Below are 16,553 nucleotides of genomic sequence, written 5' to 3'. Positions count from 1 at the left end.
ACCCATTCTCTGAAACATCCGTTCCAAGGAAAATGTATCTGGTGTTGAAAGTGGAAAAGCCTCAAACATAATGTAGACACTAAGTTGACGGACTTTAGAACCCGGGGAAGCCCGGAGCTCAGGACCCGCCGCCCGCGGCAGCTGCTGAACCCGCGGGAAGGGAGATTGTTTCAATCTTTATATTTTCACAAAAGTAATTTCTGTTCCGTTGCCGGACGCGGTTAACGCGTTAAAATGAACGGATCGACAGACAGACAGACAGACAGCTCTGATTTCAGTTGCTGTTTATTTCACTCTTCCCACATTTACATCCCCCTGGTTTTATTTCCGCGCTCACTCACTGGGGTTTGTTTCACGACGTGGAATTTGGGGATTAAATGGGAGCCGTTCGTTCAGCGCCGACCTGTTGTCCACCGGGTTTCTGCCCCACAGCCCCTGAGCCCCGCTCCTGACGCCGGTCCCGGGACCCGACCCTTTTACACACCCGGAGCGGAACCGGAGCTGATTCTCAGCCACTGGTTTTCATCCCAAGACCAGAAGAAAGGATAAAGTTTCTCCGTGAATTTATTCCCAGTGAAGGTGTGGAGATGGGACTTGGTGTCCGCGTCGTAAAATGAAACTGTCCCGGACTCGTAACTGAGATAAACTCCCACCCTCCCGGGGATGGGACGGGCGGGGAGAGGGGATTGAGGGGAGGTGAGTGCATTAAACACGTCATCCACCCGCCCGATGATCCAGACTCCAGTCTCCGGGGACAGTGTGATCTCTCCCTTCCTCTCCACAGACTCTGCGGCGACTCCCAGACCCCAGCGCCGACTCCCCGCCACCTCCACCTCCCAGTAATGTCTCCCCGATGTGAATCCCTCCGATCCCAGCACACACGCCCTGTCTGTAAACCTCTTCCCGGTGTCAGGGAGACGCCTCTCGGTCCCGGTCAGTTTCACCCGCTTCCCATCCTCAGACACCTCGAGTCGCGCATGCGCTGTTTCCACATCCAGGGTGACGGAGACTGGGGGGAGAAGCAGAGAATCAGAGTCGTCGGGGGTCGGGGGGAGACTCGGGCACAGGCGAGCGGCCAACTGGAACATTGCCCTGGGGGGGGGGGGGGGGGGGAGAGAGAGAGAGAGAGAGAGAGAGAGAGAGAGAGATGGAGAGAGAGAGGAGAGAGAGAGGAGAGAGAGAGGAGAGAGAGAGGAGAGAGAGAGGAGAGAGAGAGGGAAAGATGAAGAGAGAGGGGGAGAGAGAGAGAGGGAGAGAGGAGAGAGGGGTGAGAGGGGAGGGGCGAGAGAGGAGAGAGGGGAGAGGGGGAGAGGGGGGAGAGAGAGGGGAGTGAGAGAGAGAGAGAGAGGGGTGAGAGAGGGAGAGAGAGAGAGAGAGAGAGAGAGAAGGGGGAGAGAGAAGAGGGGGGAGAGAGAGAGGGGAGAGAGAGAGGAAGGGGAGAGGGGAGGAGAGAGGGGAGAGAAGGAGAGGGGGGGAGGGGGAGAGAGGGGGAGAGAAGTGGGGGGGATGGAGGGGAGAGAGAGGGTGAGAGAGGGGGGATAGAGAGAGAGAGGGGGGAGAGAGGGGGAAGAGAGGGGGAGGGGGGAGAGAGAGAGGGGGGAGAGAGGGAGGGAGAGAGAGGGAGGGAGGGGAGGGGGGGAGAGAGGGGGAGAGAGAGAGAGGGAGACAGAGGGGGAGAGAGAGAGAGAGAGAGGGGGGGAGAGAGAGGGAGAGGGCGGAGAGGGGAGGGGGGGGGAGAGAGGGGGAGAGAGGGGAGGGGGGGTAGGGGAGAGAGAGGGTGGGAGAGAGAGGGGGAGGAGAGAGGGGAGGAGGAGAGAGGGGGGGGGGGGGAGAGGGGAGGGAGAGAGGGAGGGGAGAGAGAGGGGGAGAGAGAGGGGGAGGAGAGAGAGCGGAGAGAGAGGGGAGAGATGGGAGAGAGAAGAGAGGGGGAGAGAGGGGGGGGAGAGGGAGAGAGGGGAGAGAGAGGGGAGAGGGGGAGAGAGAGAGAAGGGGGAAGAGAGAGAGAGAGAGAGAGAGAGAGAGAGAGAGAGAGAGAGAGAGAGAGAGAGAGAGGGAGAGAAGAGAGAGGGGGGGGGAGGGGGAGGAGGAGAGAGGGGGGGAGAGAAGGGGGGGAGAGAGAGAGGGGGGGGGAGAGGAGAGGAGGGGGGAGAGAGAGAGAGGGAGGAGAGAGGGAGAGGGGGGGAGAGAGGAGAGGAGGAGAGAGGGGGGGGGAGTAGAGAGAGAGAGAGGGAGGGAGAGAGAGGGGAGGGAGAGAGAGAGAGAGGGGAGAGGGGAGAGAGAGAGGAGGGGGAGAGGGGGAGAGGGAGAGGAGAGAGAGAGAGGGGGGAGAAGAAGGAGAGAGGGGGAGGAGAGAGAGGGGAGAGAGGGGGGAGAGGAGAGAGGAGGGGGAGGGAGAGGAGAGAGGGGGGGAGGGAGGAGAGAGGGGGGAGGGAGAGAGGGGAGAGAGGGGGAGAGAGGGGGGAGAGAGAGGGGGGTGAGAGGGGGAGAGAGGGAAAGAGAGGGGGGAGAGAGAGGGGAAGAAAGAGGGGGGAGAGATGGGGGCAGAGAGGGGGGAGAGAGGTGTGGCTAGGGGGGGGAGAGAGAGAGAGAGAGGGGGGGGAGGGAGAGGGAGAGGGGGAGGGAGAGATGGAGGGAGAGAGAGAGAGAGAGAGAGAGAGGGGGGGAGAGGGAGAGAGAGAGTGGGAGAGGGAGGGGGGAGAGAGAGGGGGGGGGGGAGGGAGAGATGGAGGGGGAGGGAGAGTGGATGGCAAGATTGTGGGTGGGCATTTGGAGCGGTTGGGCAGGGTTTTGTGAGATCTCGCTGTTCGGTGAAGGAGAGGAGATTCATGGGTGGAAATGATCCTGGACGTGTAAACAAGAATTCATTCAACTCAGGCTAAACCAATCTATGGGGTTTCGTGGGGCATTGGACATGTTCCCTCATGAGGGGGGGGGCGAGCGAGTGGTGAAAGAGAAGGCATATGATATCCGATATGACCTGGACCATTGGATCCAAGATTGACTTGGTTTAAGGAGGCAGAGGATATTGGCATCAGGATAGTTTTGTGAATGAAAGGTATGGAATGGTAGTGGCTATCTGTACACAGTGGTCTTCAGCAGGGATCTGTCCTGGGATTGTTGGTGGTTATGATATATATTAACCACCACTCCCTGTGCCGTCGGCATGCGAAGTACATTTGTACTGACATGGAAATTGTTGGTGCTCTGGGTCACGTGGAAGGCTATCAAGGCTGGTCAGCCTCACTTGGTGTATTGTGTGCAGGTCGACATGCTCAAGGAAGGATGTGTTTGTGCTGGAGAGGGAACAGAGGAGATTCATCGGGTCTGAGTCTGATTCATTGATTCATTGAGTCTGAAGTAGGGTCTCGACCCGAAACGTCACCCATTACTTCTCTCCAGAGATGCTGCCTGTCCCGCTGAGTTACTCCAGCATTTTGTGTCTACCTTCAATTTAATCTCCACTTCCTGCAACGATTCATCGGGATGTTGCTTGTGTTGGTGGACTTTCGTTACATGGGAGAAATTTGTCACAAAATCTCAATGTTGCAGGTGTATGTGTGTAAGAGGATCTTTGTCTGGACAAATAACTGGGTGTTTTCCACTGAGACAAAAGCCTAGACTGAGGTGAATGCTAGTTTCCCTAACGAATCTAATTCAAGAAATGCCTCAATATTATAGGCAGTTAATAACAGTGAACCTTGCGATTCCAACAAGAGGCAACCCTGAGTCACCAGAAACTTCAGTCACTGACAGGTCAGACCAAGTTCAGGGACAGATTTCCTTCTCTAAAAATCACCCATAATTTTTGATAACAATCCTGGTCTTCTCATTGATAATCGATTTCAATCCTTATCGGGTCATAAGGTCATAATTGTAGAATTAGGTCATTCAGCCCATTAAGTCTTCTCCTCCATTCAAGCATGGCTGATCTATCTCTCACTCCTAACCATATTTTCTTGCCGTCTCCCCATAACCTCTGACTCCTGTGCTAATCAAGAATCTATCCATCTCTGCATTAAAAATATCCACTGACTTGAGTTCCACAGCTTTTTGTGGCAAAGAATTCCACAGATTCTCCGCCTTCTGAATAAATACATTTCTCCTCATCTCCTTCCTCAAAGAACGTCGTTTAATTCTGAGGCTATGACTTCTGGTCCTAGACTCTCCCACAGGTGGAAACATCCTCTCTAGATCCACATTATACAGGCCATTCACTACTCTGTATTTCAATGAGGCCCCCCCTCATTTTTCTAAACTCCAGTAAATGAAGGCCCAGTGCTCATCGTAGGTTAGAACATAGAAACATAGAAATTAGGTGCAGGAGTAGGCCATTCGGCCCTTCGAGCCTGCACCGCCATTCAATATGATCATGGCTGATCATCCAACTCAGTATCCCGTACATGCCTTCTCTCCATACCCTCTGATCCCTTTAGCCAAAGGGCCACATCTAACTCCCTCTTAAATATAGCCAATGAACTGGCCTCAACTACCCTCTGTGGCAGAGAGTTCCAGAGATTCACCACTCTCCTTGTGAAAAAAGTTTTTCTCATCTCGGTTTTAAAGGATTGCCCCCTTATCCTTAAGCTGTGACCACTTGTCCTGGACTTCCCCAACATCGGGAATAATCTTCCTGCATCTAGCCTGTCCAACCCCTTAAGAATTTTGTAAGTTTCTATAAGATCCCCCCTCAATCTTCTAAATTCTAGAGAGTATAAACCAAGTCTATCCAGTCTTTCTTCATAAGACAGTCCTGACATCCCAGGAATCAGTCTGGTGAACCTTCTCTGCACTCCCTCTATGGCAATAATGTCCTTCCTCAGATTTGGAGACCAAAACTGTACGCAATACTCCAGGTGTGGTCTCACCAAGACCCTGTACAACTGCAGTAGAACCTCCCTGCTCCTATACTCAAATCATTTTGCTATGAAAGCTAACATACCATTCGCTTTCTTCACTGCCTGCTGCACCTGCATGCCTACTTTCAATGACTGGTGTACCATGACACCCAGGTCTCGCTGCATCTCCCCTTTTCCTAATCGGCCATCATTTAGATAATAGTCTGCTTTCCTGTTTTTGCCACCAAAATGGATAACCTCACATTTATCCACATTATACTGCATCTGCCATGCATTTGCCCACTCACCCAGCCTATCCAAGTCACCTTGCAGTCTCCTAGCATCCTCCTCACAGCTAACACTGCCCCCCAGCTTAGTGTCATCCCCAAACTTGGTGATATTGCCTTCAATTCCCTCATCCAGATCATTAATATATATTGTAAATAGCTGGGGTCCCAGCACTGAGCCTTGCGGTACCCCACTAGTCACTGCCTGCCATTGTGAAAAGGACCCGTTTACTCCTACGCTTTGCTTCCTGTTTGCCAGCCAGTTTTCTATCCACATCAATACTGAACCCCCAATGCCGTGTGCTTTAAGTTTGTATACTAATCTCTTATGTGGGACCTTGTCGAAAGCCTTCTGGAAGTCTAGATACACCACATCCACTGGTTCTCCCCTATCCACGCTACTAGTTACATCCTCGAAAAATTCTATAAGATTCGTCAGACATGATTTACCTTTCATAAATCCATGCTGACTTTGTCCAATGATTTCACCACTTTCCAAATGTGCTGCTATCCCATCTTTAATAACTGACTAGCAGTTTTCCCACTACCGATGTTAAACTAACTGGTCTGTAATTCCCCGTTTTCTCTCTCCCTCCCTTCTTAAAAAGTGGGGTTACATTAGCTACCCTCCGGTCCTCAGGAACTACTCCAGAATCTAAAGAGTTTTGAAAGATTATTACTAATGCATCCACTATTTCTGGAGCTACTTCCTTAAGTACTCTGGGATGCAGCCTATCTGGCCCTGGGGATTTATCGGCCTTTAATCCATTCAATTCACCCAACACCACTTCCCGGCTAACCTGGATTTCACTCAATTCCTCCAACTCCTTTGACCCGCGGTCCCCTGCTATTTCCGGCAGATTATTTATGTCTTCCTTAGTGAAGACGGAACCAAAGTAGTTATTCAATTGGTCTGCCATACCCTTGTTCCCCATGATCAACTCACCTGTTTCTGACTGCAAGGGACCTACATTTGTTTTAACTAATCTCTTTCCTTTCACATATCTATAAAAACTTTTGCAGTCAGTTTTTATGTTCCCTGCCAGTTTTCTTTCATAATCTATTTTTCCTTTCCTAATTAAATCTTTTGTCCTCCTCTGCTGGTCTCTGAATTTCTCCCAGTCCTCTGGTATGCTGCTTGTTCTGGCTAATTTGTACGCATCATCCTTCGCTTTGATACTATCCCTGATTTCCCTTGTTATCCACGGATACACCTTCTAATTCCTGGTATCATTCTTGTTATCCTCCTCAGGCCCTTCTCCAGTGCCAGCACATTCTTCCTCAGATATGGTGTCCACAATTACTCACAATATTCCAAATGCGGCCTTACCCAGCACCCGATAGAGTCTCGGCATTACATCCCTGTTTTTGTATACAAGCCCTCTTGAGTTTGCTTTCTTTTTAACCAATGCGACTTGCAGATTAACTTTTGGGACTAAATTTAACGAGATTTTGTTAAATCCATTTGAAATCATCTGTACAAGTAACTGGGTGTTTTCGTCCAAGAGGAAATCCCTGTCTGAGGTCAATGCTAGTTTGTCTGACGCGACTCATTCATACAATGCTTCAATGTGGTGGAGAGTTAATAACAATGAAGTTCGTAACTCCAGCAGGGGGCAGACCTGAATTAACTAAAGTCAGTCGTCACTGACAGGACAAGCAGGATCAGTGACATATTTCCTTCTCTGATGGAACCCTGTGTGTTTTATGACAATCCTGGTCATCTAATACCTACCAGTTTTCAATACCGCTGATTTAATTTAGTCACGTTTGCTTTGCTGGCTACCTGGTAGAATTCAAACTCGTATCATGGCGTGTTTCTGCGGTGCGGATGGGATTAAGATACATTCTATCATCTAGCAGTCTGTGTCTTGGTTGTATTGTGCTCCTGTATTGGATGTGTTCAGGGTTCTAACATCTCCAGCTGACCACTTGACTGTGAAGCTTCCCAACAGGTGAGATTGGTGCTGGTATAAAACTTTAGTTCCCCTTCAGTTCATCATTACGGTCAATCTTTGCATCTATTTACAACTTAAATATGTCACCCACATAAGAAGTGAGGAATCCATATGTTTACCTTGGTGATTGGCAACAAAGATATCTCTCATCACTGCGTTCAACCAGAAGGGGTGATCGAATCTTTCATCCAATATGGCGCCATCTCTCAGTGACAATGTCCGGGACTCATCACTAATTCTGCAAATATTAAATAACCGGTTATAACCTGCGCGTCGACATGTTTATGTGACTTTACAGATCCGTGCAGAGTTTAACTGAAGAGCATGTCCTACCTGCTCTTGCGACCAGCTTCCTCCTGAAATAAAGAAAGCAGAAATTGAGACGCCCATCAAAATAAGGGAAGGGATCCCACACCAGTGGTCCACATGAGTTGCAAGGGTGGGGGATAAATTAGTGAGATTTAAGCAATGTATGTAGACTGTATTAAATAATTGGTATAGCCTCTGAAAATGTTGGATGAATTTTTTTTGCACGGTTCATGTATTGTATACATTTATTACCTGATTAAAGTATTTTGAAATTTAAAAAAAAGGAGTCGGGACGTGTTGTGAATTGTTTGTGGAATAATGTCATATGGTCATAAGTGATAGGAGCCGAATTAGACCATTCAGCCCATCAAGACTACTCCACTATTCCATCATGGCTGACCTATCTCTCCCTGATAACCCCATTCTCCTGCCTTCTCCACATAACCTCTGACACCCGTACTAATCAAGAATCTATATAGATCTGCCTTAAAAATATCTACTGACTTGACCTCCAGAGCCATCTGTGGCAAAGAATTCCAGAGTCACCATCCTCGGACTAAAATTCCTCCTTATTTCCTTCCTAAAGAAATGTCCTTTAATTCTGAGGCTATGACCTCTAGTCCTAGACTCTCCCACTAGTGGAAACATCCTCTCCACATCCACTCTATCCAAGCCTTTCAGTCTTTGGTCAGTTTCAATGACGCCACCGCTCATTTTTCTAAACTCCAGCGAGTACAGGCCCAGTGTCGAAAAACACTTATCATATGTTAACCAACAATAAACTGTTAATCATGAATGGTTGGAGGAATTTAAGATTAACGATGGATTAGATTGGGTGTGGATGGAGAATGTATCACCAGTTCTGAAGATACCAAAACACAAATGTAAAATGCAAAGTGGCCTGGAGCAAATCCTGTCAGAGATTCAGTGATCAGAATGTGGAATTTGCGGTCACAGGTCTGGTCGATGCAGATGGTAATATAACGTAAGATCACGTATGCGGATGAGGGAACCACAAAGGGTGTGAGGCACTGGTCGGGTACAGGTTGTTGTCAGCAAGCAATTTGTTTTGCAGTATAAAAACTTACAGGACTAAATTAAAAGGAAAATCAGCAGAACAAAACAGAGTCAAGAGTCACGACAAACAAGAGAATCCCCAGAGTTACAAGATAGATAGATAGATATGATTTATTGCCACACAACCAGGGTCGGTGGAAATTTGGGTTGTCAGCGGCAGTACAATAATAAAGAACACACAATAAAACTGTAACACAAACATCCACCACAGCATTCATCACTGTGGTGGAAGGCACAAAAATTTGGCCAGTCCTCCTCCATTTCCCCCCCGTGTACAGGACCAGAGTCCAGAGTCAGTCCAGGATCGGCTCTTTCTCACCGGAGACCGCGGCTTTAAGTTGTTGTAGGCCGCAGGCCGGCGGTCGAGATTTAAAGTCCCCGCCGCAGCCAGAAGCACCGTAGACCGCAGGGCCGGCGGTCGAAGCTCCCCTCCAGGGGTGATGGTAAGTCCATGCGGACCCGCGGTAGAAGTTGGCCGCGGGCCGGCAGTGATGGCTTCTTCTTCCCCCGGGTCCCCCACGAGGGATCCCGGGCTGTAGACGCCGCACCAGCTGGAGCTCTGCAGACCACGGCTTCAGGCTGCGACTTCAGGCTGCCCCGGGCCAGCGAAACGGAGCGCTCCCCTCCAGCGAGCCCCAGCGAGGGCTCACCCGCTCCACGCCGAGAGTCCACGCTGCGCCCGCTGTTGAAGCCCCGGGCGTGTCTCCGGGAAAGGCCGCGTCGATCCTTGATGTTAGGCCACGGGGGAGGCGACCTGGAAAAAGTCGCCTCTCCATGGAGGAGGCGACCGAAGCGGTTTCCCCCTCACCCCCCCCCCCCCACACCACCCCCCACACATAACACACAAAGAAACATTAAATACAGACTTTAAAACATACTAAAAAATAAAAAAAAGTTGAAAAAACTGACGAGCTGCTGACATGGCTGCTGCACAGAGCAGCGCCCCCCTACGGGAAATGTATTAACAAGTATATTAATAGCTAAAGAATAACTCGGGAGAGAATGATTCCCTCTGGGGTCAAAGGGACAACTAGAGAGAGAATAAGTGTGGAGAAAAGAACTGCAGAAGCTGGTTTAAATCAAAGGTAGACACAAAATGCTGGAGTAACTCAGCGGGTTAGGCAGCATCTCTGGAGAGAAGGAAGGAGTAAGCACTGCTGTTTCTTAGTGAGAATCTGGTGCAGTTCAGCAAACTGGGTTGTGATCTATGACTGAAAGTTGTTGTGTGACTGATCCTGTCAGACGAAATGTGAAGATCAATATATTATGTCATTCTCCTGCATATCTTCATGAAACGGAAGGTCGCATAGGCAACCCAATCTCAAGACATGGAGTGTAGACAAAGGCCCTTCGGCCCACAATGCCCATGCTTGCCACTGTGTCTGCCTACACCGCTCCCATTTGCTTGCATTTAATCCGTAGCTTTCATTATCCTGGCAATTCAAGGGCTGACTGAAAGCTACTGGAATGTTGTGAAAGTAATCTGCATTACCCTCCTTTCTATTCCCACAATCCAATTCCTTGTTCCATATTCCATTTCATGTGCCCGTTAATTCCCACTCATTCACCCTCCATGTCAGTACACTACTCCCAATATCATGTGCTCTCATTTTGCCCACTAATCTCCCATGTGGGACCTTAAAGGCTTTCTGAAAGTGCAGGTACACTACAATTCCAGAAGATTAGTCAAGCATGATTTCCCCTTCGTAAATCCGTGCGGACTCGGACCGATCCTGTTACTGCTATCCAAATGTGCCTCTATTTCATCTTTTATTATTGACTCCAGCATTTATCCCACAACTGATGTCAGGCTAACTGGTCTATAATTCCCTGTTTTCTCTGTCCCTCCTTTCTTAAAAAGTGGGACAACATGAGCTCCCCTCCTATCCACAGCAACTGATCCTGAAACTATAGAACATTGGAAAATTATCACCAACGCACCCACAATTTCTAGAGCTACTTCCTTATGTACCCTGGGATGCAGACCTTCAGGCGCTGGGGAGAAGGCAGGGGAATGGAGTTGAAAATGTGAACAAGATTAGCCATGATTGAATGGCAGAGTAGACTTAATGGGCCGAATGTGCTAATTCATCTAGTATGAATTATGAGATAGCAGAGCGTGTTTGTATGAGGGATGTTGGAAAAATATAGGAATTGATAAAAGTGGCATTTTCGCAAATATATCGCTGCCAATGTTGTGACTGCAGTTTCATTGAACAAGATTGAAACATAACCCCTGACCTTCAGAAATAACACGATGTCTGTTTGTTCCATTCGCCCCTGCAGATTTGAGAGTTCCTCCTCAATAGAGTTTAAATTCTCTTGAATGTCTTGAAGATTTTTCTCCATTTGACTTAGAATCTTCTCCTCATCCTCCTTGATCTCTCCGAGAATGCGCTGCTCTTTCTTCACGAGAATCTGGTGTAGTTCAGCAAACTGAGATGTGACGTGAGACTTGAGGCTTTGTGACTGCTCCTGTCAAATGAAAGGTGAAGATTGATCGAATATATTTCTGTATTCTATTTGGTTGTTAAGTAGAAGGTGACCATTTGGCACGTTGATATCTATGCTGTTCCTTAGAATAATCCCATTAATCTCATTTCCTCGCATTTCCCTGAAACACAATGGCCCTCACGTCCACATTAACTCCCACCGACTCACAGATCACCCACCTTCAGCAGCTTCATTACAGCAACCAATTAAACCAACATAGAAATTAGGTGCAGGAGTAGGCCATTTGGCCCTTCGAGCCTGCACCGCCATTCAATATGATCATGGCTGATCATCCAACTCAGTATCCCGTACCTGCCTTCTCTCCATACCCTCTGATCCCCTTACCCACAAGGGCCACATCTAACTCCCTCTTATATATAGCCAATGAACTGGCCTCGACTACCCTCTGTGGCAGAGAGTTCCAGAGATTCACCACTCTCTGTGTGAAAAAAGTTCTTCTCATCTCGGTTTTAAAGGATTTCCCCCTTATCCTTAAGCTGTGACCCCTTGTCCTGGACTTCCCCAACATCGGGAGCAATCTTCCTGCATCTAGCCTGTCCAACCCCTTAAGAATTTTATAAGTTTCTATAAGATCCCCTCCCAATCTCCTAAATTCTAGAGAGTATAAACCAAGTCTATCCAGTCTTTCTTCATAAGACAGTCCTGACATCCCAGGAATCAGTCTGGTGAACCTTCTCTGCACTCCCTCTATGGCAATAATGTCCTTCCTCAGATTTGGAGACCAAAACTGTACGCAATACTCCAGGTGTGGTCTCACCAAGACCCTGTACAACTGCAGTAGAACCTCCCTGCTCCTATACTCAAATCCTTTTGCTATGAAAGCTAACATACCATTCGCTTTCTTCACTGCCTGCTGCACCTGCATGCCTACTTTCAATGACTGGTGTACCATGACACCCAGGTCTCGCTGCATCTCCCCTTTTCCTAGTCGGCCACCATTTAGATAATAGTCTGCTTTCCTGTTTTTGCCACCAAAATGGATAACCTCACATTTATCCACATTATACTGTATCTGCCAAACATTTGCCCACTCACCCAGCCTATCCAAGTCACCTTGTAGTCTCCTAGCATCCTCCTCACAGCTAACACTGCCCCCCAGCTTAGTGTCATCCGCAAACTTGGAGATATTGCCTTCAATTCCCTCATCCAGATCATTAATATATATTGTAAATAGCTGGGGTCCCAGCACTGAGCTTTGCGGTACCCCACTAGTCACTGCCTGCCATTGTGAAAAGGACCCGTTTACTCCTACTCTTTGCTTCCTGTTTGCCAGCAAGTTCTCTATCCACATCAATACTGAACCCCCAATGCTGTGTGCTTTAAGTTTGTATACTAATCTCTTATGTGGGACCTTGTCGAAAGCCTTCTGGAAGTCCAGATACACCACATCCACTGGTTCTCCCCTATCCACGCTACTAGTTACATCCTCGAAAAATTCTATAAGATTCGTCAGACATGATTTACCTTTTGTAAATCCATGCTGACTTTGTCCAATGATTTCACCACTTTCCAAATGTGCTGCTATCCCATCTTTAATAACTGACTCTAGCAGTTTCCCCACTACCGATGTTAGACTAACTGGTCTGTAATTCCCCGTTTTCTCTCTCCCTCCCTTCTTAAAAAGTGGGGTTACGTTTGCTACCCGCCAATCCTCAGGCACTACTCCAGAATCTAAAGAGTTTTGAAAGATTATTATTAATGCATCCACTATTTCTGGAGCTACTTCCTTCAGTACTCTGGGATGCAGCCTATCTGGCCCTGGGGATTTATCGGCCTTTAATCCATTCAATTTACCCAACACCACTTCCCGGCTAACCTGGATTTCACTCAATTCCTCCAACTCCTTTGACCCGCGGTCCCCTGCTATTTCCGGCAGATTATTTATGTCTTCCTTAGTGAAGACGGAACCAAAGTAGTTATTCAATTGGTCCGCCATATCCTTGTTCCCCATGATCAACTCACCTGTTTCTGACTGCAAGGGACCTACATTTGTTTTAACTAATCTCTTTCTTTTCACATATCTATAAAAACGTTTGCAGTCAGTTTTTATGTTCCCTGCCAGTTTTCTTTCATAATCTAATGTCTAATAACATGTAATAACCGGGAGATGTGGGCGGAAACCGCCCTGGTCACGGGGAGAACATAGAAACATAGACAACAGGTGCAGGAGTAGGCCATTCAGCCCTACGAGCCAGCACCGTCATTCAATATGATCATGACTGATCATCCAGAATCAGTATCCCGTTCCTGCTTTCTCGCCATATCCTGTGATCAGGCATGAGACAGGAAGAAACTGAAAAAAGAGGAAGAGAGATGGGGGTCCAGGGGGCAGCGCTCCTGGTGGCGGTAAACAAGGCAGCGCCTCCCCTCCCCCCATGCAGAGAATTTTAAATAATTATCAGAATCAGAATCACACTTTATCCGCCAAGTATGTTTTGCAACATATGAAGAATTTCATTGGCCAAATCAGTCATACAATTAAAAGCAACAGGTCACTCAAAAACACATTTTAACATGAACATCCACCACAGTGACTCCTACACATTCCTCACTGTGAAGGAAGGCGAAATAAAATTCAAGTCCCTTCCCTTAGTTCTTCCTCGATCGTTGTACTAGGGGAGGGGTAGAGAGCGGGGGGAAGGGGACATGGAAGCTTCACGTAGACAATACCAGAAATCTGGGTCGAACCGAATTCAACGGAGCAGCGAAACAGCGCAACTAACTTCAGTCTGAAGAAGGGTTTCGGCCCGAAACGTCGCCTATTTCCTTCGCTCCATAGATGCTGCTGCACCCGCTGAGTTTCTCCAGCAATTTTGTGTACCAGCGCAACTAACTAACTAACTACAAAACTACATAACACGATCAGAAATGCCACACAGCAAGGTCTCACCCGGACTTGGGAAATCTTCTGCTTCTGTTGCTCTTCCATTTCCTGGATGGCTGATTTATTTGTTGTCAGTGATTGTATGGATGATTTAACCTGATTCTGGGAATCAGAGAGAAAGGGGGTTAGACAATAAACATTCAACTATACGTTCAAGCAAGTGATCGTAGTCGGTTTGCTTTTACCTTGTAGGTTTCAACAGCTTCATCGACCGGCATGAAGCTGTGAGACTTGTGTTCCCGCCCAGCTGCACAAATCACACAGATCAGTTTATTGTCCGTTTCACAAAACAGCTTCAGTTCTTCCTGATGTTTGTCGCAGTGATGTTTACTTTCCTTCTCTTCCGTATTCAGGCTCAGTGTTCGAGCTTTCTCAGACAGTCTCGCCAAGGCCCGATTAACTTTGAGGGTGCGGTCTGTAAACTCGTCTCTACATTCCGGGCAGGAGTTTCTCACCTCCCTGTCCCAACTCTGTGTGATACAGGAGCGGCAGAAGTTGTGCCCACACTCCAGGATAACCGGATCGGTGAAGAAATCCAGGCAGATGGGACAAAGTGCCTCCTCCGTCCAACTCTCGACCTGCTGTTTAGAAGCCATTTTAACTCCTGCCACTTCCTGGTTTGAAACTGCTTTCACTGATTGGGAGCTGCTGATCCCTTGTGATCCCTCTGTACCGCGAGTGTCCACCGCGTACGCTGCCGTCTCCAGCACATTGGCTGCAGGTTTTCAGGGTGAACGTGTTCTAGGTGATCGTGTCCTGACCTCAAATACCCATGGAGGGGTTAGTGAGATGTTAAACAGACCGGTATATAAATGTAAACGCAGGGAATGTTATGGGACAGTTTAGAGCAGGATAGAAAATGTCATGGTCTAAAAGGAAACGAACTGGGGTGTAAAACGATGGTTAAATATAAACTTAGAGTGAAGTCGAGTCGGATTTATTGTCATCTGTACAAGTACTGCGATGAACAGCTGCGATGAACAACTCATCACCGTTTCAGCTGCATCACACGCACAAATACTCAGTGCTACACAAAATATTAATTAAACGCAAATTACAACCACATTACACATACATTCTGCAAGTTAGTAAAAACAAAATTAAAAACTGCTCCAAAGACAAGGCATTAATGCAAAACACAATTAAAAATAAACACACCCATGGCAGTGCAGGCGGTAGTGCAACTCGTGTGCGTTGGAAATGCCGTACATGATGCGAACAGTCAGGATACATTCTACAGCGCTGATGTGGAGGTTTCTTCGAGTATCAGGTTATATCCCGGAATATCCACAATACGACGACACAATCCGTATGGAACAAAGAACAGTCCGCATAGGAGCAGCCCTTCGGCCCACAGTGTCTGTGCCGAATATGATGCCAAGACCAACTCTTACCTGCTTGAACATAATCTATATCCTTCAATTACCTGCATACACGTGCCTGTCCAAAAATCTCTTCACCGCCTGTCTCGTATCAGCCTCCACCACCATCCCTGGCAACGCGTTCCAGAAACTCACCATCATTGGGGTAGAAAACCTGCCTCGCACATCTCCTTTAAACGTTGCCCCTCTCATCCTATAGCTGTGCTCTCTACTATTAAATATTCCCCTCTCGGTAAAAGGTTCTGATTGTGTAACCTGCCCACCCCTCTCATAATTCGATAGACTTCCATCAAGTCTCCCCTCAACCTCCGGCGATCCGGAGAAAACTTTCCATAGTCGGTCTGACCTCTCCATTCTCTCAATGAAATCATAATTCTGGTAAACCTCCTCTGCATCGTTGCCAAGTTCTTCATATCCACTTTCACATCCAGTGACTCTATCACCATCGACATTCCGGGTGCTCCGAAATAGGTGCGGGTGATGAGGAGGGGAGGAGGGGAATGTGAGAGTAGGTGCAGGGTCAGAGTGAGAGGATAAGGAACAGGGAAATTAGGGCGGCGGTGGGCAGAATTGGTATTCAATGAGAGACGGCTGGGAGTTGAGACACATGGGACTGCAGATGCAAACTGCTGGACGAACGTAGCTGGTCAGGGGCTATCTGTGGCTACATCAGGTGCGGTGGCGAGGCAGAGATTGCGTTACTGAACGAGGAATCCAGAGTCACATCCAGAGACGCAAATTCAAGTGTCTCCACTGCACCTTTAATGAATGATTGAAGTTAAATCCTTCTATCATGCAAATGTCTTTATTAATAGTTAATAAATGGTGGCAGTTGCATCTTTTAAAAAGAACAGCGGTATAATTGCTGCCTTACGGCGCTTATAGCGCTAGAGAGCCGGGTGCTGTCTGTACGGAGTTTGTACGTTCTCCCCGTGACCGCGTGGAGTTTCTCCCAGATCTACGGTTTCCTGCCACACTCCAAAGACGCGCAAGTTTGTAGGTTACTTGGCTTTGGTATAAATGTAAATTGTCCCTAGTGTGTGTAAGATAGTGTTAGTGTGCGGGGATCGCTGGTCGGCGCGGACCCGGTGGGCTGAAGGGCCTGTTTCCGCGCTGTATCTCTAAACTAAACTGCACTAAATACAGTTAATCACCTCAAATACTTTTTTTAAATCTAGTTTGAGGATCGATGACCAACACACTCTTAAATTGTTGTTTAAGATACAGTTCCACATGGCTGAAGTTCAAATGTCCTTTGAAATGGCCGAGAAAACCATTCAGAGGCCAATGAGGGGTGCGTAATAAAT

At 47.9% G+C, this 16,553-nt stretch overlaps 1 protein-coding gene across 1 annotated transcript; it reads right to left on the bottom strand.

Annotated features, from left to right (window-relative positions):
- Nucleotides 1-474: 474 nt before the first annotated feature.
- LOC116969944 (zinc-binding protein A33-like) lies at nucleotides 475-13,991 on the bottom strand. Its single transcript, XM_033016705.1, has 5 exons — nucleotides 13,871-13,991; nucleotides 10,708-10,941; nucleotides 7,414-7,436; nucleotides 7,200-7,318; nucleotides 475-1,009 (listed from the first exon to the last, which is right to left on the bottom strand). The coding sequence occupies exons 1-5, from the start codon at nucleotides 13,907-13,909 to the stop codon at nucleotides 477-479; spliced, it is 948 nt and encodes a 315-aa protein (XP_032872596.1). The 5' UTR covers nucleotides 13,910-13,991; the 3' UTR covers nucleotides 475-476.
- Between the last annotated feature and the right edge of the window lie 2,562 nt (nucleotides 13,992-16,553).

This window comes from Amblyraja radiata, unplaced genomic scaffold (assembly GCF_010909765.2).
Source record: "Amblyraja radiata isolate CabotCenter1 unplaced genomic scaffold, sAmbRad1.1.pri scaffold_433_ctg1, whole genome shotgun sequence".
NCBI lineage: Eukaryota > Metazoa > Chordata > Chondrichthyes > Rajiformes > Rajidae > Amblyraja > Amblyraja radiata.
Note: the sequence above shows the minus strand (reverse complement) of the source record. Positions and strands in the feature narration are given on the sequence as shown.